Source organism: Aquarana catesbeiana, linkage group LG04 (genome assembly GCF_042186555.1).
Source record: "Aquarana catesbeiana isolate 2022-GZ linkage group LG04, ASM4218655v1, whole genome shotgun sequence".
NCBI lineage: Eukaryota > Metazoa > Chordata > Amphibia > Anura > Ranidae > Aquarana > Aquarana catesbeiana.
This window is the reverse complement of record NC_133327.1, coordinates 542,112,397-542,133,738: the sequence shown is the minus strand read 5'-3', so window position 1 is coordinate 542,133,738 and position 21,342 is coordinate 542,112,397. Positions and strand designations below refer to the sequence as shown.

Below are 21,342 nucleotides of genomic sequence, written 5' to 3'. Positions count from 1 at the left end.
TCCCAAAGACAACCTCTGGATATGACACTGAGCACGGGAACTCAACTTCTTTTGTCAACCACAAGGCCTGTTCTGAGTGGAACCTGTCCTGTTAAACCGCTGTATGGTGTTGCAGCTCAGTTTCTGGGTCTTGGCAATCTTCTTATAGCCTAGGCCATCTTTATGTAGAGCAACAATTCTTTTTTTCAGATCCTCAGAGAGTTCTTTGCCACGAGGTGCCATGTTGAACTTCCAGTGACCAGTATGAGAGAGTGAGAGCGATAACACCAAATTTAACACACCTACTCCCCATCATTCACACCTGAGTCCTTGTAACACTAGTCACATGACACCGGGGAGGGAAAAAAGCTAATTGGGCCCAATTTGGACATTTTCACTTAGGAGTGTACTCACTTTTGTTGCCAGCGATTTAGACATTAATGGCGGTGTGTTGAGTTATTTTGAGGGGACAGTAAATTTACACTGTTATACAAGCTGTACACTCACTACTTTACATTGTAGCAAAGTGTCATTTCTTCAGTGTTGTCACATTAAAAGATATAATAAAATATTTACAAAAATATGAGGGGTGTACTCACTTTTGTGAGATACTGTAAATAAAATAAAGACATCTGGATAGGATGAGGTTAAATAAATACACAAGTCTTGTGTAGGATTTATCATCAGTGCCTAGCCTTTCAGCTACAGTATCCAGCTCTGCTAGCATCTAATTCATGATGTAATTCCTATGGAAACCTGCATAGATGGCAGCACAATGTCTATGATGCATCCTGTGGGTGGTCTCCCTGCAAACAGCACTACACTCCCCCTTAGCAGCATCACTTGATTCTGCATAGAGACGAAGCAGCTGGCTTGCTTTAATTCAATAAGGCATTCAGGAAGCGAAAAGCAAAAGCAAATAGAAAAAAAAACAGATGACATAGATTTCAAAAGACAATGCATTGAAAGCAAATCAATGGAAATTGTAGGCAAACCCTACCCTTTCAGTGATTCCTGGTTCTTCCACTTCACCTGATGTATGGCTGGTGAAATATAGCAGGATGGATCCAGATTATGCAGCGTTTGAAAGTGCCCTATGTAATGAATTTAAAGATTTCTTCAAAAAGGTCAGTGATGCATACAAGGAACTGAAAGAAGACTTGACACCATACAGAGATGATCGCTACTACAGGTACTGTAATATGGCTCCTGCTAAAATTTACCTGTCACTGCTGCCTCTTTAGGGTATTACTGCAATAAACTGGCTCATCACCAATGTTAATATTATGCTGATGCTTTAAAATATAGGTGGCATGATATCGATAGGCACTGTATAGTGGACAAAATGAATATATCTTAAGAAGTGTGGCATAGACTGACATCTTCTCTCCTGTAATAATGCCTCATGTCTGTCAGTCTGTTGTTATACTGAACTACCTACAGGTTGTCTCTTAGCATGGGCTAATAGCACTATACTATACTGGTATATTTTGTACTATACAGACAATGAGAATTTCCACAAACTGCTAAGTATATTCAACAGCTCTGCTTAAAACCCCTTAACCAAAACTATAGACAAAAATAATACAACCACAAAACAGTACCTCCCACCGGTCTCCAGTCTTCCTCAATTTCTACGATCCAGATGGCTGGGGCAGTTTATATTTATTCTGGATCTGTATGTGCTGCTGTGCTGTTATTAATGTGTGTCAAGTTATATTTTATCTTATTATGCAACGATTATTCGCAACAGACAAAATCTGTAACATTCCTAGTAAAAAGATGAAAGTATATACTGTTAAAAAAAAGAAATGTAAATGTATATACCATTAATAGCTAAGCCAAACAATGCCCTGCAGTCAGTGGGAGTAAAAAATTCCCCAAAGTTGGTGGTAAGTGGGAGCAATAATGCGCCATCGGTTTTAGTGAGAGTAATGCCACGTACACACGATCGGACTTTTCAACAACAAAACCGTGGATTTTTGTTCGAAGGATGTTGGCTCCAACTTGTCTTGTATATACACGGTCACACAAATGTTGGCCAATAATTACGAACGTAGTGACATACAAGACGTACGTGATATCTCCATCACGAACGCTAGTTATATCTCTGGCTTGTACTTGATTCCGAGCATGCGTGGACTTTTGTCCGACGGACTTGTGTACACACGATCGTAAATTCCGACAAGAAACATTTGTTGGCGTAAAATTTGAGAACCTGCTAGCCAACATTTGTTGGCAGAAAGTCCGCCAACAAATGTCCGATGGAGCATACACACAGTTGGACGGTTGTTTCCACCAACTAGCTCACATCCAACATTTGTTGTCGGAAAATCTGATCGTGTGTACGGGGCATTATAGTGTCTTCCTGTTGGCATCAGTGGGAGGAATAGTGCCCTATCATTAGTGTCAGTGGGAGGAAAAATGCACAACATTGGTGTAAGTTGAAGGAATAGTGGCCCGGTATTGATATTAGTTGAAAGAATATTGTCCCATTATTGGTATCAGTGAAAGTAATAGTGTCCCATCATTAGTGTCAGTGGGAGGAATTGTTCCCCATCATTGGTGGCAGTGGGAGAAATGGTTCTCCGTCAGCGTGGTTCATTGGTATGAATAATGCCCTATTATTTGTGTCAGAGGGGTAGAATAGTGCCCCATGTAAAGGGCTGCAGGTTGGGGACCACTCATCTAGACTCTAGAGGAAAACGTCACATTTGTTTAAAACAACTTTGTTGCGTAAAAAAAAAAAAAAAATGAAAAGAAAACACATCCTGCAATAGAAGATTGTTTACACTCCCCCTTCTCACCAACCATTCCTTCTGATTTTTGCTTTGTAGCATGGCTAAAGCCTACTGCAAATCCTACATATCTAACACAATTCTAAGTTTGTCCCCTGCTGCATGTTGTAGTTCCATCCACAAGCCCTTAGGTCACTACTGTGCCTTATAATGATGTAGGGGCCCATGCGTAGAACCACTTACATCTGACACACGTGGAAGTGTCGGAAATGAAGATTCAGCTGCAGGCTGTAGCTCTGGAAGTGAGTGAAGATCTGAGGAATAGCCAGCTTGATAGATGAGTATAAGCATTCTTCTATGTGCTACAGGCAGCACACACAAATAAAACTGCTTGAGATATGAGCAAAACGTTTTTTTGGGGGGGTAAAAGATAATGCATGTTTTTTCTGCCAAGAAAAAGACCCTGGCTGTTTTTTTTAATTTCTTAAATTACTTGGTAGAACCAGAGCTCTACAGTGGGGTCTGACTCACAATCTGCTGAGAGTCCCAGTATAGGTCTCTTAGAAAGCAACCCCTCACCCATTGATACTGTACCTACCTTCACTGTGCATGCCCTCCCTCCTGTCCTGCTCCATTCCTCTATCAGAACTCATACAGGACATCCTCATGTGACATTGTGTAGGCCCAAGCAATTCATCCTGATTTATTTGCAGTGCACATTAACGTGTATGCTATTGAATCCCAATGATGGCTCAATTTAAATGCTGCTACTCATCAACATGTACAAGTGCACAGATGACATGCAGTATGCTTTAATAGCATACATTTTTTTTTCTGATTGATTGATGTTACAATATAATTTTGACTAAGGCCTGGTTCACACTATGCTCCCACACCTGCAGCTAAAACACCCTGCTCATTAAAAAAACACGGCACTGCCATTCAGTCTTAATGGCACCCACACACATCTAAAAAAGCAGTGTGTTTGAAGATGCGGGAACCACCAGGAAATGTTTGCACCATGTGTCTTCACTGCCGCTGCATTTTAAAAATGGTGTAGGAGCCTTTTTCAAACAAATGTGCTGCCACGCCCCTGAAAATGCGGCTTGCAGAGCCGCAATAGTGTGAGCCAAGCGTGAGGCTTAAGCTGCTCTCTGGCCCCTTGCATGCTGGAAACATCAGCACCCCTTTCTGTAGGCGCTGTAATCAGCTTGATTTATTCAGCGTTCAGGGGTATAAAAAAAATACCCCAAACCAACATTCAGAGAGGAGTTTTCTATCGTAATTTATACCTGTACACAACTATACGGGAATATATGCACGTAAATTTATTCTAATGGCTAGAATAAAAAAGTGGAACTTTACCGATAACAACTTGATAAAAAATATATGTTCTTTAGCAAGGAACATACAGTCCACGTTAAAGTGATGCTAAAGTCTTTTTATTTTTATTTAAAAATCTCGCTGGATCGGGGCTCAGGTAGGTATAGGAGGGCTGCTGCACACAGAAGCTTTTTTATCTTAATGCATAAAATGCATTAAGATAAAAAAAAACCTTCTGACTTTACAACCACGTTAATAATAATGCTACCAAAATTAGTGTGTGCTGTAAATTACCTCCAGCATTTCTCCTGATACTTCTTCCCAGGGGCTACCATTTTGCTGAAGCCCAGAGCCCCTGAACAGCAGTAAATCATAAAGCGGAACTTAACCCATCAATTTAACAGTTTCAAAAAACAGTTACATTCCTGGAACGCCAGAATTGCTAACTGTCACATTTGCTTGTTTCTTCAACCAAACTGTCAAACCATCAAATGACTGGTGTCATAACTGATCACATGTGAAGCATCAATGCAGTTACAGATCAAACAGAAGCAGCTTACTTGGCTGTAAAGGATAAGAGGGTTTAATTCCGCTTCAAGGCTGTCAGATCGGCCCCTCTACAAACTCTGCATTGCCTAAAATAGAGAGCAACTGAGCATGTGCAAAGCAGAGTGAGACAGTGTATTACTCTATTTTAAAGCGGTTGTAAACCGCTGGACTTTTTTAACATTTTTTTGCTTACCTGCAAGTTATAATGTGCTAGTATGCAACGCTTACTAGCATATCATGTGAAACTTACTTGAAAACAAAACATTCCAGTGATGCAATGTTATTGCTGGAGACCACTTTCATCTTCGCCCATCTTGCTTCTGGGTTCACGGACTCCAGCTCTGTGACTGGCCGTGGGCCGCAATGACATCACTCCGGCATGTGCACGGGAGCCGCCGATCACGGAACACAGCACTGGCAGCCGTTCCTTCAGAGCACATGCGCCAGTGATGTCACTGGCTGTATGTACAGTAAATATCTCCTAAACGCTGCACGTTTGGGAGATATTTACACTACCTGTAGGTAAGCCTTATTATAGGCTTACCTATAGGTAACATTTAATGTTGGAAGTTTACTTCCACTTTAAACAGTATAGACATTTATTTTTAATGCTATACCTGCAAAAGGGGCCAGCCTGAATGATCTAGCAGGACTTCATTTCCTGACCAAAGTTCCACTTTAATATTAAGATATTAAAGTGGAACTTTAATATTCTAGCCAGCAGAATGGGTTTAAAGTGGAGTTCCACCCATTTAAAAGTCAGCAGTAGGGATGAGCCGAACACCCCCCGGTTCGGTTTGCACCAGAACTTGCGAACAGACAAAAAATGTGTGCGAACATGCAAACACCGTTAAAGTCTATGGGACACGAATGTGAAAAATCAAAAGTGCTCATTTTAAAGGCTTATATGCAAGTTATTGCAATAAGAAGTGTATGGGGACCCGGGTCCTGCCCCACGGGACATGTATCAATGTATCAATGCAAACGTTTTTAAAATGGCCATTTTTTCAGGAGCAGTGATTTTAAGAATGCTTAAAGTGAAACTATAAAAATGAAACATTCCTTTACATATCGTGCCTGGGGGGTCCCCTTAGTCTGCCTGTAAAGTTGCGCATTTCCCCATGTTTAGAAAAGTACCGCAGCAAAATGACATTTCTAAAGGAAAAAATGTAATTTAAAATTGATCATGGCTGTAATGTATTGCCAGATCCCAACAATATACATAAAAAATCATTTTAAAAAAGCGTGGGTCCCCCCCCCCCCCCCCAGTGCATACCAGGCCCTTCTGGTCTGGTACGGATATTAAGGTGAACTCCACGCCATTTAAAAAAAAAAAAATGGTGTGGGGGGACCCCCCCCAAATCCATACCAGACGGGGGGGGGGAACCCATGCCGTTTTTTTTCTTAATTCTGTCAAAGGGCACTCCTTAACCACTTCAATACACTATATTATATATTGCACACTGCACTATATATATCCTGCACTATATTATATATTCTACACTGAGTGCACTATATACAGTACTTTGAACTGCAGTATATATACTATACGGACTGCACTATATACTCTGAACTGCAGTATATATACTATACGGACTGCACTATATACTCTGCTGAAAAATTGGGCCTTATGCCACGTACACGGTCGGAATTTCTAACAGAAAAAGTCCGATGGGAGCTTTTGGTCGGATAATCCGACTGTGTGTATGCCCCATTGGACTTTTTCTGTTGGCATTTCCGACGGACCTAGATAGAGAACATGCTCTAAATTTTTCTGTCGGAAATGCCGACAGAGCTTGTCCCATTGGCAAGTCCGACTGTGTGTATGCGGCATTAGGTGTTGGTGGTGGCAGAACACGGTAACCCCACACAGTTACTCTTGTTGGGCGCAGCAATGGTCCCTGCTGTTAAATATTATTTCAAAAATTGTAATTGCATGCCCTTGTTAAACAGGGGCAGAAACATTGGGCCTTAGGTGTTGGTGGTGCCAGAACACTGTAACCCCTCGCAGTTACTCTTGTTGGGTGCAGGAATGGTCCCTGTTGTTTTATTTCAGAGGCTGCTTGCCCTCTTTTATTGGCCTGTGAGTGTCTGCCTCTCCTTGGAGGCCTTCCGGACATGATGGGTATTTTTTTTTTTAACACCGCAAGTGTTAAAGTAAGTGTGGGCACCCAGCTGTGACAGCTTGCTGCTTCACAACCGAGCTGCGTTGCATGTTATGAACGGCGGGGCAATCTTCTGGGACCCATGACGTGTCCCAGAAGATTGCAGGGAGGGAGGGGGAGAGGAGGCGCCAGGAGCAGAAGTGGGAGCTGGGTACCTGTGAAAACAAGGTACCCGCTCCCCCCCCAAAAAAATTACACGCCAAATGTGGCATGTCAGCGGGTAAGGATTTATTAAAGTGGAAGTTCCACTTTTGGGAACCCAAAAATGGAACTTCTGCTTTAAGTATTGGTGACCCCCTGACATGCCACACTTTTGGGGCGGGGGGGACGGGTACTCTGTTGTTACAGGCACCCAGCTCTCACTTCCTCCCTTGGCGCCGCGGCGCCAGAAGGAAAATCTCCTCTCCCCCCTTCCTCCCTGCAATCTTCTGGGACACCTCACAGGTCCCAGAAAATTGCCCGGCCAATCACAGAGCGCAGCGCGGCTCACGCAGTGCGCGCCCGGCTGGCAAGCCACATCCGGGCGCCCACAGTTATAATGCCGGCGGAGAGGAGGGGGAGAGGAGCGAGGCTTCATGTGCACGCATCGCTGGACCGTAGCACAGGTGAGCGTCCGATTATTAAAAGTCAGCTGCTTCACTTTTTGCAGCTGCTGACTTTTAAATGGGTAGAACTCTTTAAGCTCCTATGCAGCTTAACTCAGTAGGCGCATAAACATACCTCCCAACATTTTGAGATGGGAATGAGGGACACCTACCAGCAAACGTATGTAGGCATAGGACACACCTCCTGCCACACCCACTTAAAGGAGGATTAACCAAAAAAAAGGGTTAATGAAATCTGCAAGGGCTTTTTTTTTTACCACTACTATTCCTTTATATTGGCTTTTAAAATTTACAAATGCAGCAATTTAGAAACTGGATGAAAGGTTTAGCACTGGGAAACACTTTTTGAAGGATAAAAATTGCATTTTATATACAGCTATACAGATCAGTCCAAAATGAGGGGGAAAGAGGGACAGAGAGACATTGCTCGAAATCAGGGACAGTCCCTCGAAATCAGGGACAGTCGGGAGCTATGGCACAAATGTGGATAGGAACGCTTGTAAACGTGCATAAAAATGCAACACTAGAAGCATTTTTTCTGTTAAGTATTGGGAGAAAAAAAATGCAGCATATTTTCCTATATCCATGTGCATGGGGCCTAATTGTAACAATAGTAGCTCGACGAGGTATTTTTTTTTTTCCGCCAGTATTAAAAATGGCGACATTGTTGCCGGCTATAGCTATTTCCTCTTTCTTTCCCTGGAATGAAGGAAGCCTGAAAAAGAGGGCGGGGCGTGACGTATACGGAAGAGGGCGTTTCCCAAACATGTGTAGAAGCGGCTGGACTGCTCAGTGAGTTGGCAGCTGAAGGAAGGCGGACGGGAGGTTGAGGGAGCCTTGGAGGTGTCATGGAGCCGTAAGTGTGTGGAGGGGCTGGGAGCTTCCCGGAGCCGATACCTGTGTGCTGTACTCTGGGAGTTCCAGTAGTGTGTTGTGGAGGTAGTTCAAAACCTGTTGTACAGTGACCGGAGGGTGTGTGACACCTTATGTACTGCAGCCTGGGCATGTGGAAATAGACTTCTGACCATTAGACTTCCGGAGACTTGTGTTGCAGCAGTGTTGGCTTCTATATTATCAGACTTTGTACATGTTTGGGGAGCCATTCTTCTTCTTAGGTAGATGCTGGTCTCCCATTGTCATTGGAGGATGATATTAAACATTATATGTCTGTAGGAGTCTTTTTTTTTTTTTTCTGTGTGCTGATAAAAGAACTCATTATGTGTGGTGTCATTAAGAACACTGCGGTTTCTTTCACGCCATCTATTTGCAGTAACGCGTGTTAGATGTGTTGGTTTGATGCACTTCATTCTGCATGGGACCCCAATGCACGTTCTTACAGATGTGTTGTAAAGCTCTGCGCAAACTGTTGGCGCTATATAAATCCTGAATAATAATAATAACGTGCATTGCAGCACAATATACTCAAATGCAGTGTGGTGCACCGTCAGAAGATAAGGAAAGAATAAGAAGGAAGGAATGCCCCCAGCACACCAGGGATTTCCAAAAACACTTTATTTGGTGATCACACCGCAGCAAAAAAAAAAAGCCGCAACATTTCTGTGGCCACACACAACCCCGGATCATCATGACAAGTGCATTATAGATTACTATTTAAAGGAGAAGTCCAGCCTGAGCTTGTTCGGCTGGGCTTCTCCTATGGGTCACAGGAGTGCAATTAATTTTGCACTCCTGTCAGCCATTTTCAGCAGAGAGCGGGCTGAACTCCGCTCTCTGCTGACATCACAGAAATCAGTCCAGGCACCGCGTCATCACGACAATAAAAGCCAGAATCCGCCAGGTGCCTGGACTGATACCATTCTTAGCGAGCGGCTGAGATGGCCGCTCCCGCCCCTCCACAGCCCAGTGGTCCAGTGAGCGCGAGGGGGCAGAGTGGAGAGCTGCTGATTGACAGGCAGCAGCTCTCCGCTCGGGGAGCTGAGAGAACCGAGCCATTAGTGATGTTCGATCGCTCGGTTCTCAGTGCTGAGGTGTCGGGGGATAGATGCTGCATCCACCTAGGTAAGTATGATTATGGAAAAAAAAAAAACATATAACAAAATCATCCACCTGTTACAAACAAGAGAATTGCCTTTTGGTGTCAGTGGGAGGAATAGTACCCCATCATTGGAGCAGACAGTTCGCTTATTTGTGATTGGTGAATAGTTCTTTAACCACTTCGGAAGATTTTACCCCCTCCATGACCAGGTCATTATTTGCTATTTGGCACTGCACTACTTTCACTGGTGGTCATGCAAAGCTGTACCCATATTACATTTTATATCTTTTTTTTTTTTTTTTCACAAGAATGGAGCTTTCCTTCGGTGGTATTTGATCATAAATTTCAGCCAAAATGTATTCTGCTACATGTCTTAGATTTATATATATATATATTTTTTTAATCTATCTATCCCTATAAGTGTATATTGATTGGTTTGCATGAAAGTTATAGCGTCTACAAACTATAGTGCATATACTGGGATTTATTTTATTTTTTTATACTACTAATGGCAGTGATCAGAAACCTACTGTATAATGATACTATGAGTGCGGCAGACAATCTGACACTAATTGATGCTGGGGGGAGCTGACTAACTGCCACTGACATCACCAGTGACATTGATCAGTAATAATATACACTGTCACTGTACTAATGACACTGGCTGGGAAAGGGTTAACATCTGTGACGATCAAGGGATTAAATGTGTGCCTATGTGCGGTGCTTTTACTAATAGATCTTAGTGCAGGGATGATAAACTGGCAGATTGCTCTATATGGTTTATCCACACAGAGCTCTGGGCTGTGATTGTACACATCAGATCAGCATGACCCAGCCATGAATCATTGGGCAGGATTTGCTGACAAGCTATACAGGGAGGCCTGGATGTGATTTTGTGCATGCGGTAAAGGGGGCACGCCGCTCCTGCTGTGATTTGGCTCCCGCTGTGTCCATCAGTGGGTCTGGCGGCCTCAATGGCCACTGCAAACAAGGCAAACTGCTGATCTTTCAGGGATCAAAAGCGAGATCTTGTGTTTCAGCTAACCTGAAACACGGATCTCTCTTTTCCACCAGTGTATCCATCCCCCACACAGTAAGCACCTCCTAGGGACACACTTAACCATTTGATCGCCCCTAGTGTTAACCCCTTCCCTGCCAGTGTAACTTATGCAGCGATCACTGCATTTTTTAGCGCTGAATACTGTATTGGTGTCACTGGTCCCCAAAAAGGGTCAGTTGGTGTCAATTTGTTCTCAGCAATGTCACAGTCCTGCTAAAAATCGCTGATTCCCGCCATTACTAGTAAAATAAATAAAAATGCCATAAATCTATCCCATAGTTTGGTTTGCGCAAAACTTATTGCATCTACAATAAATATACGCTTAATGGGATTTTTATTTTATTTTTTTTAACCAAAAATATGTAGCAGAATACATATTGGCCTAAACTGGTTCAGAAATTAGATTTTTTTTTTTTTTTTTATTGGGAATGTTTTATAGCAGAAAGTAAAAAATTTTGTGTTTTTTTTATTGTTGGCCTTTTTTTGTTTATAGTGCAAAAAATAAAAATCGAGTTGATCAAATGCAACCAAAAGAAAGCTCTATTTGTGCAGGAAAAAAAGGACATCAATTTTATTTGGGTACAGGGTCGCACAACCGTTCAGTTAAAGCAACACAGTGCGTACTGCAAAAAATGGCCTGGTCCGGAAGGGGGGTAAAACCTTCTGGAGCTCAAGTGGTTAAAATAAATGTACATGATTTTGCAGGTGAAAAAAATGTGCATTTATTATATTTTTACAGGAGCCTGAAAAGCATTGTTATCACCAGGTCGTGGCTTGCTATGGGGGTACTAGGGAGGGAGGATCAGCCAGGAGCACTGGCAGGGGACCCCAAAGGAGGAGGTTGGGGGCCGCTTTGTGCAAAACCATTACACAGAGCAGGCAAGTATAACAACATGTTTATTAGTAAAAAAAAAAAAACAAACCTTTAGAATCACTTTAACCACTTAACCACTTAGCCCCGGAAGATTTTACCCCCTTCCTGACAATAGTATTTTTTGCGATTTGGCACTGCGTAGCTTTAACTGACAATTGCACGGTTGTGTGACGTTGTACCCAGACAAAATTGACGTTGTTTTTTTTTCCCCACAAATAAAGCTTTCTTTTGGTGGTATTTAATCACCTCTTTTGTTTGTGCTATAAACAAAAAAGAGTGACAATTTTGAAAAAAAAAAAAAATCAATATTTACTTTTTTGCTATAATACATATCCCCCAAAAATATATATAAAAAAACGAATTTCTTTCTCAGTTTAGGCTGATATGTATTCTTCTATATATTTTTGGTTAAAAAAAAAAAATCATCATATGTGTATATTGATTGGTTTGTGCAAAAGTTATAGCGTCTACGAAATAGGGGGATAGATTTATGGCATTTTTATTATAAATTTATTTTTATTATTATTAGTAATGGCGGTGATCTGCGATTTTTTTTTTTTTTTTTTTTTTTCGGGATTGCGGCAGACAGATCGGACACTTGACACTATTTTGGGACCATTGAATTGTATACAGCGATCAGAACTAAAAATAGCCACTAATTACTGTGTAAATGTCACTGGCAGGTAAGGGGTTGAACACTGGGAAGCGATCAAGGGGTTAAATGTGTTCCCTCAGCGTGTTCTAACTGTAGGGGGGATGGGCTACCTAGGACATGACAGAAATCGCTGTTCCCGATGACAGGGAGCAGTAGATTCCTGACATGTAACTAGGTAGAACAGGGAAATGCCTTGTTTACATAGGCATTTCTCCGTTCTGCCTCTCCCCGTCGCAATTGCGGGCCACCGGCGGACATCGAGTCCGCGGGCATGCTCCCGCGGCACGCGTGCCCGCTAGCCCCGGATTACGAAGGGACGTACGGGTACGCCCTTTTGCGCACCCAACGTACATCGGCGTGCGGCGGTCAGGAAGTGGTTAAACAGAAGGTCTGGCCCTAGAATTATTGCTCTGACTTATATTGACATTTGGGATTGGTACCTCACATGTGTGCAGGACCTACAGGACCTCTCTCCTCTGCCCTCAAAAGCATCTGATGAAACCGAGATCGAATCGATCAGATGATTTATGAGCCAGTAACAGCTTGTAAACAAACTGAAAGTTATTAAGGCTGGGTTCACACTCTAGTGAATTTGGATGCGGGGAAACCTGTATCCATTCGCATGTCAGGAGATTGTGACCGGCTCTCTATAGAGCCGGGTAATACATCTCCGGAGCGAATTGCACAAGGGTTCTGTGCGTCTTCTGGTCTTTTTCAGGTCTGAATTCATCCAAAAAATTAGACTGAAATTGGACCTGAAATCTGTGAACAGGGATGCTCCGAACCCCTGCTGTCAGCTGCTCCGTGCTGCGGTGTGAACTCAGCCGGAATCCGCATTGCTTCTGGTTTGACTTCACAAAGGAGGGGTGGGTATGTGTATATATGCCTACCATTCCTCTGGGCGCAGCACTTCTGGACTCCCCTATCGCTCCAGAGAGCCTGAGAACAGTGGCTGGTAGCAGCGGGAAGGAGGGCCCTTTTCCGAACCCTCTAGAAGTGATTGGGCGGCTGTAGATTTGTTTGGATCACTTCTACATGAAAGTCCATTCCTGGCTGCAAATTTTGATACTGGAGCCATGGCTGCAGCTGCATCCATGATCCCAGTGTCTCTGCTTCTCAACAAGGAAGTATATATACGTATGGCGTTTAGGAAGAGGTTAAAGATGGCCAAAAAAAATATAATCTAAATGTGAAGTATTACTGAAGATTTGGTGTGATACTGTTCCCTTTTAGGTGAACCTGAATCAAAGACACCGTGCCAGGCCCTGAAATCTTGGCTTGGCAGTTTGATCTACAGTATGCAAAATGATACATTCACAACAAATTGTGGAAATGCATCTTTTTGAATGCTGGTCACTTTTTACACTTTTACTACAATCATCACCTAAGACCCCATTCACACAGGGGCAACACGACTTGCAGGCGACCTGCAAACGACTGCCCGGGCGACTTGCAAAACGACTTCTGTATAGAAGTCTATGCAAGTCGCCCCCAAAGTCGTACAGGAACCTTTTTCTAAGTCGGAGCGACTTGCGTCGCTCCCCTTAGAATGGTTCCATAGCACAGAACGGGAGGCAACTTGTCAGGCGTTTTTCAGCGTTAGAGCGTTTTTACAGCTGAAAAACGTCTTTCAGAACCCACTGGTCCTGGGTTTTTTTTACAGCTTAAAAACGCCTATGCTACTTGCAGCTCAAAAAACGCCTAGGTGGGCATGAAGCCATAGACTAACATAGACAGGCCTTTTTAAGCTGCAAAAAAAGCTCAAAAAAGCAGCTGTAAAAACGTCCGTGTGCATGAGGACTTAATGTTCAGTGAGAAAAATCTTGACAAACTGAGAAAAACTTTGTCAAATCCTCCCCCTTGCTGTGAGTGACAGGTGATTTACATCTTGTGCACTAGCCTAAGACACAGGCATTATTTTTTAATTTCTTCAGCAGCTCTGCAAGGATTGGCTGTTCCACACCTCAGCATGATTTGGCATGCTGAAGTCATGTGGTTACTTTCCTGTCTTTTCAATGGATGTTAGAGATTGTAGCAGAAGTTCAGCAGAAGTTCAGTGTTAGAAATACACAGGAGAAAATGCATATTGACAAGGAGTGTAGGTGGGCTGGGAGTCTACTGACATCACGACTCCACCCACCAAGCTCCAGACAACAGACCCACCCACAGAATATACAGTTTTTCAGGTCTAATAACAGACAGAGGGGAGACATTTGACAGGTAAAGATACATTCAGGAGGCATGTATATCCTTATAGATAACCCCTATGGCAGTAGTTTAGAAAGGATGACATTGGGTTTACATCCACTTTAACCACCTCAATACAGGGCACTTACACCCCCTTCCTGCCCAAGCCATTTTTCAGTTTTCAGCGCTGTCGCACTTTGAATGACAATTGCGCGGTCATGTTACACTGCACCTTAATTAAATTTTTATCATTTTTTCCCCACAAATAGAGCTTTCTTTTGGTGGTATTTGATCACCTCTGCGGTTTTTATTTATTGCGCTATAAACAAAAGAAGAGGGACAATTTTGAAAAAACACAATATTTTTTACTTTTTGCTATAATATCCAATTTTTTTTTAAACAAATTTTTTACTCAGTTTAGGCCGATACGTATTCTTCTACATATTTTTGGTAAAAAAAAATTGCGATAAGCGTATATTGATTGGTTTGCGCAAAAGTTATAGCATCTACAAAATAGGGGATAGATTTATAGCATTTTTATTATTTATTTATTTTTTACTAGTAATGGCGGCGATCTGCAATTTTTATTGTGACTACGATATTGCGGCGGACACATCGGACACTTTTGACACATTTTTGGGACCATTCACATTTATACAGCGATCAATGCTATAAAATTGCATTGATTACTGTGTAAATGTGACTGGCAGGGAAGGGGTTAACACTAGGGGGCGCTCGAGGGGTTAATGTATGACCTAAGGAGGTGATTCTAACTGTGGGGGGAGGGGACTGACTGGGGGAGGTGACCGATCGCTGTCCCTATGTACAAGGGACACGCCATCGGTCTCCCCTCCTCTCTGACAGGACGTGGATCTGTGTTTACATGCACAGATCCACGCTCCTGCTCTGTTACCCGGCAATCGCGGGTGCCCGGCGGACATCGCGGCCGCCGGGCACGCGCACCGGGTCCCGAGTGACGCAGCGGGCACGCGCGCCCCCTAGTGGCTCGGGAGGGCGAGGACGTCATATGACGTCCTCCCAGAACAACAGAAGCCTCGTCCAGCCGTCATATGACGGTGGGCGGTGGCTTAGCGGTTAAGGACAGAGCCTTGTTTTGGGATTTGGTGTTTACTGGTTTAAAACAGGTTTTTGTGCTAGAAAATTACTTTGAACCCCCAAACATTTTTTATATATATATATATATATATATATATATATATATATATATATATATATATATATATATATATAATTTCGTTGCAATACTTTCTGTCACAACGTATTTTGCGCAGCGGTCTTACAAGCTCACTTTTTTTTTGTGGAAAAAATACACTTTTTTTTGAATGAAAAAATAAGACAACAGTAAAGTTAGCACAATTTTTTTTTTTTTTTATATTGTGAAAGATGTTACACCGAGTAAATTGATACCCAACATGTGACACTTCAAAATTGCGCCCGCCTGTGGAATGGCGACAAACTTTTACCCTTAAAAATTTGCATAGGCAATGTTTAACAATTTCTCCAGGTTGCATGTTTTGAGTTAGAGGAGGTCTAGGGCTAGAATTATTGCTCTCAATCTAACGCTCGCGTCAATACCTCACGTGTGGTTTGAACACTGTTTTCCATATGCGGGCACTACTCAAGTATGTGTTCACTTCTGTGAGTGAGCCCGGTGGGACGGGGCGCGTTGAAGAAAATTTTTTTTTTTTTTTTTTTTTTTTTTTACTTTTACACTGTTTAAAAAAAAAAAAGTCACTTTTATTTCTTGTAATAGAAAAAAAGCATGACAGGACCTCCTTTTAAATATGAGATATGAGATCTGGGGTCAAAAAGACCTCCGATCTCATTCTTACACTAAAATGCAATAAAAAATGTCCCTTTTTAAGAGCTTTGGGCGAAAGTGACGTTTTGACATCGCTTCCGCCATGCAGTGGTATGGAGCTTGGTGGGGGTCTTTCTTCCCCTCACTCAGCTCCATACCACACACAGAGAAGTACCTGACCGCCTCCACCGGCGGCTTCGGTAAGCGGCGTAGGGCACCGGAGCAGCCACAGAGACCACTTTTATCTGAAAGCCGACCTCCCGCTCTTAAAGAGGATATTCATGGTTATGGTAGCTAGCTGCTGCTATAACAACGATGTTCCTCTTTAAACAGCTGACGTATAACGATGGCAGACGGTCGGCAAGTGGTTAAAGTGGTTATACACCTTAGACATGAAATATGAACCAAGCATATCCGGTTCAAATTTTTTTTTTAATAACAAACATGTTATACTCACCTGCTGTTTGCAGTGGGTTTGCACAGAGCAGCCCTGATCCAACTCTTCTTGGGTCCCTGCTGGCACTCCTGGCTCCTCCTCCCCCGCCGAGTGCCCCCATAGCAAACAACTGGCTACGGGGGCACTCGTGCAGGCTCCACTCTCTGATCGCTTCCTGTGATTGACAACAGCAGGTTCCAGTGGCCAACTGCATGGAAATGCACATGTGCGTCCTTTACGCCATAGACCCTAACAGAAAAGACCTTTACTTGCAAAGACCACCACAACCCAATCCTGACTGAGCATCATATTGCACCTAAAACCGCATCATTGGCACAGTGCTTCCATCCCTGACTGAGCATATCTCCCCCTCCCATCATGACAGTTCCCCTCAAATCATGTTGGCCCCTCCTTGGCTTTGCACCAGTGTCCCTGGAACTGGTACTGTGCTCCTTTTCTGTGGCTAAGTGGCACATGCCCCTCATTCATTTTTCAGCAATGTAGTCTCTCTGATTGCAAAAAATGAAAACTGGATTGTCTGTGTAACGTATGAATACAATTTTAGTACAAAAAGAATAACATATTGTTATGTGTCTAGGCGGGCCATTTTTCATTCTAAGTATTTGTTCATTCATTTACTTATTTTACGTTCATGATTTTCCTTTTACTGTCACGTTCCTAAATGTCACTGATGCATTAACCACTTCCTGCTGGGAGGGCTTACATGGACGTCCTCCTGTTTCAGGGGTTATACCGAAATGATGCCTGCACCTACAGGCTTCATCCCGGTATAGATCTTTTTCAGCTGGTGATTCCCTATCCGGCAGAAGTGATCTGAGTGGCTAATTAGCCACTCGATCACTTCGGCAAAAGGTGGTCCCACCTCCCTCCCCGCTGCCGCCTCTCCCCTGGTGGGTTTTACTTCCTCTTTTGCGGGGGGGGGGGAGGCCCCCTACAAAAATTCCTTACATTTTGACGGGGTTCCCCTTTAAGATTCTCAGCACACAAGTTGCCCTGCAAGTCGGATCGTCTTGATCCAAGTTCTGGTGCGACTTCAATCCAATCAGTGCGCTCCCATAGGGAACCATTGATTTTGAATAGAGGCAGAGAAACATGGCTGAAAGCTAGCACGGCTAAACGCGCATTGACGCCAATGCAAAAGGTGGATAAACTCATGTTTTTAACGCTGTTTTTTCCTTGTGTCGGTACTAGCTTTATGGACGTTTTAAAAAACGCAGTGTATGAGGCCTTATTGTTTTATTATTTTTGCAGCATCACTAGATATATTTGGGGGATAAATACAAGGGTTGGACAAAATTATGGAAACACCAGGTAAAAGAACCAAATTGTTACCGAACATGGTGTTAGACCGCCTTTGGAATCCAAGACGGCCTGAATTCTGGGAATTGACAAATCTAAGTCTTAGATGGTGAATAATGGAATCTGATACCACTCTTCAGCAAAAATCGTTCCAGTTCTCACAGACCTAATGGAGGCGAAAAACGAACCCGAACCTTGTTCTCCAAAATTGACCATAGTGGCTCTAGGATACTGTGGTCTGGCGACTATGGCGCCCAGGGAAGAAGCGAGACTTCGCTTGCATGCTCATCAAACCACGATTTGACCACCCCAGCTGTGTGAATTTGCGCATTATGGTCTTGGTAAATGGCATACAGTCGCGTCATGTCTTAAGCTCCTCCCTATGCAGTTCGTCACACATTGACAGCGGCGCCCCTGACGACGTCCACGCGTAGGGAGGAGCTTATGATGCGACTTTATGCCGGGACGCGGTGGCCATCTTGTTGGCAGTATCAGCGAGGAGCTGTATGTTTGTATCAAACAGAAAAGCAATTAACCTCTATATGGAAATGTGAGTGCAATATTCTTTTTGTTTTAGTCATTAAATTTGAATAAGAACTACTACACCATGAGTATTCTTCTTTTATATTCTATGGCAGGGATCCTCAAACTACGGCCCTCCAGCTGTTGCAGAACTACACATCCCATGAGGCATTGTAAAACTCTGACATTCACAGACATGACTAGGCATGTTGGGAATTGTAGTTCCTGAACACCTGGAGGGCCGCAGTTTGAAGAACCCTGTTCTATGGGATAATAATGTATGTGGATCTCATGGTGTGATCATTGGGAACAGAGCATGGAGACTGGGATACCTGTGTCCATCCTGTTTTATCTGCTGTGCCTGACCGATTGTGGATGATCGTGAATAAGAGAGTTTATTCCATCTATCTGCTCATTGACCCCTGTGATAAGGGTCCAACGAGGAGGGTAAGAGGCAGTGTGTTTAGGTGCCGGTTGTGGTGGTTATCTTTCCTCTCTCACTCTTCACATATACCCCATGAAGTGTTCGGCCACTATTTATACTTGAAGAACGAAGGGTCTAAAGGACTTTTTTTTTTTTTTTTTTTTTTATTTTGAGCGCTGCACCTTTTTTCTCTCTTTATATGGTGGCATTGCCCTAGGGTCTGACAATTCTGTCTTCGCATATATAATGTTATTCGTTTTGGTATTGAATAAAAACATGGTTCAGAATCCCTGGAAGTTTTATTCCATAGGTCTGTCTCTGACTCCTGAAAACATAAAACGAAATTGGAAATGCTGGCCAAAGATTGGGAGCAACTGATCCTAGAGTTCTCAGAGGTGAAGCAGAGAGTGATAGGCCCATGATACTCCATGATTCACCAAGAAACCCCTGCTATTCTCAACAACATTCACTAAATGTCTCAAAACCTGGTCTTTGTGGTTGAAATATAACTATCTGAACCTAGACTACTCCCTTCTGTTGCTCTAAATGCAACTCTTGGATGGTCAGTGGCATGGCATGCCAGGTTGGACCCCACAAACCTTCCTGTTTTTTTTCTTATCAAGCTCTCTTTTCTATCTCCTTCTCCCTCATTTTTGTTCTTTCTATTCCCCCTTTTACCTCCTACTTTTTTCCTCATCCTCTCACTACTTCTTTACCCCTTTACTAAACTGGACTACTTTTTGTGTTCATTACCTTTCTTTGCTTTCTCCTTGCCACAAACAGGGACTCGTGACACTTGCTCTGACGTGTCTGCAACTTGAGGTTAGTCCTCCATTCTATGATCACCTGTGCTTATGTGCCTGACACACTGTGGTATTGCGTAATACCACAGTTGCCAGATGTCCTTTCTTAACTGCCAGTCTGTATTCAACTTGCAGTGTTGTACTCAACTTGTACACTGCTTATTTTGTTGAATTGTGTATGTATTTTCCTCCTGGTGGGGTTTACTACACTTTCAAGATATCACTTGAAAACAATAATCCTGTCTCTGAGCTCTACAGGTGTTCCTTCAGTAAGTAAAGAAACTAATCGGCTGCATACCACGATTGTGATCCAAAATCCTTTATTGGGACATTCAAGAGTGACCCCACAAGAACAGAGTGCCTGGTAGACGCATTTCACACTGTTTATGTGCTCAATCATTAAATTAGGTGTTCCGTCAGATTAGATGACCCGTCAGATTTCGTAACGGAATTGACATTCCGTCACAGCCACCAAACTCTTGTGTTTCACAATATTATTTTTTTTTACACTCCGTGACACTGTTTTGATGTTGAATTTTAAAAGCAGCGGCAAGTCTGCTGATCTCACTCGTTTGCAAATCTGACAGAAGACCACTGCTTTTAAAATTCAGCATCAAAACAGTGTCACCGAGTTCTAAACACTGTATTTCACTATATAAGTTCAATTTACTGGTAAAAATTAAAAGTGTGAAATGCAAGACTTCGTGGGTGTAAAAAGATGTCCGCCTGGCAACTTCAGACTGTAGGCTTACTGCGGCTGGGTGTACCAAGATGGCCGCGATGGGACATCACTTCCGGAACATCACGGAACACAGGCAGTTCCTTTGACCTCATGGCCTTTGCTCTACAGTATGCATTGTTAGTTGTGGGGCCTTTTATAGAGACGTGTGTGCCTTCCCAAATCATGTCCAGTCAATTTAATTTACCACAGATGGACTCCAATCAAGGTGTGGAAATCTCAGCACCAGTGTTGCTGCAAATGGTCTGAATACTTTTATGCCAAGGTGATATTTGAGTCTTTTCTTTTTAACCACTTCCGAACCACCGCACGCTGATATACGTCCTAATTTTGAAGAGGGATATCTTTGTTATGGCAGCAGCTAGCTGCCATAACCCTGGTATCCTCTTCTTTGGCAGATGGTCCGGTTTCCAATAATAGTGGTCTCTGTGGCGGATGCGCTCCGCTGCCCTCCGGCACTTACCGGAGCCATCGGTAGTGGCGGAGGCGATCGGATGCTTGTCCTTCCTGGGTATGGAGACGAGTGAGGGGAAGATGGCCCCCACCTGTCTCCATACCATTGCAGGGCGGAAGCGATGTCAAAAGGTCACTTCCGCCCATAGCTCTTAAAGGGCCTTTTTTTTTTTTTTAATTGCATTTTAGTGTAAATATGAGATCTGAGGTCTTTTTGACCCCAGATCTCCTATTTAAGAGGTCTTGTCATGCTTTTTTTCCTATTACAAGGGATGTTTACATTACATTACACATTACATAAAGAACAGTTTAAAAATAAAAAAAATAAAATGTAAAATAAATAAGGAAAAAAAAATATCGAAATTTTTTTTAAACGCGTCCCGTCCTGCCGAGCTCACGTGCGGAAGCGAATGCATACGTGAATAGCGCCCGCATATGAAAACTGTGTTCAAATCACACATGTGAGGTATCGCTGCAATCGGTAGAGCGAAAGCAATAATTCTAGACCTCCTCTGTAACTCAAAACATGCATGATCCAGGGAAAATCCGATTGCCTCTTGAGGGATCAGGAAGGAATTTTTTCCCCTGCTGTAGCAAATTGGAGCATGCTCTGCTGGGGTTTTTTGCCTTCCTCTGGATCAACTGAGGGTATAAAATTGTTGGATTGTACAATATTTTTTATTTTATTTATT

General features: G+C 43.0%; 1 protein-coding gene across 2 annotated transcripts in view; it reads left to right on the top strand.

Annotated features, from left to right (window-relative positions):
• Positions 1-780: 780 nt before the first annotated feature.
• The window catches only part of TMEM181 (transmembrane protein 181), a 123,020-nt gene continuing 102,458 nt past the window's right edge, over positions 781-21,342 (top strand). The window contains exon 1 of one of the 2 annotated variants that reach the window (XM_073627887.1): positions 781-1,171. In XM_073627887.1, coding sequence (XP_073483988.1) covers positions 1,041-1,171 — 131 coding nt within the window. In that variant the 5' untranslated portion in view covers positions 781-1,040. Of the gene's footprint in view, positions 1,172-8,067; positions 8,216-21,342 lie in introns of those variants that run through there. The other variant, XM_073627888.1, reaches the window with a different exon arrangement.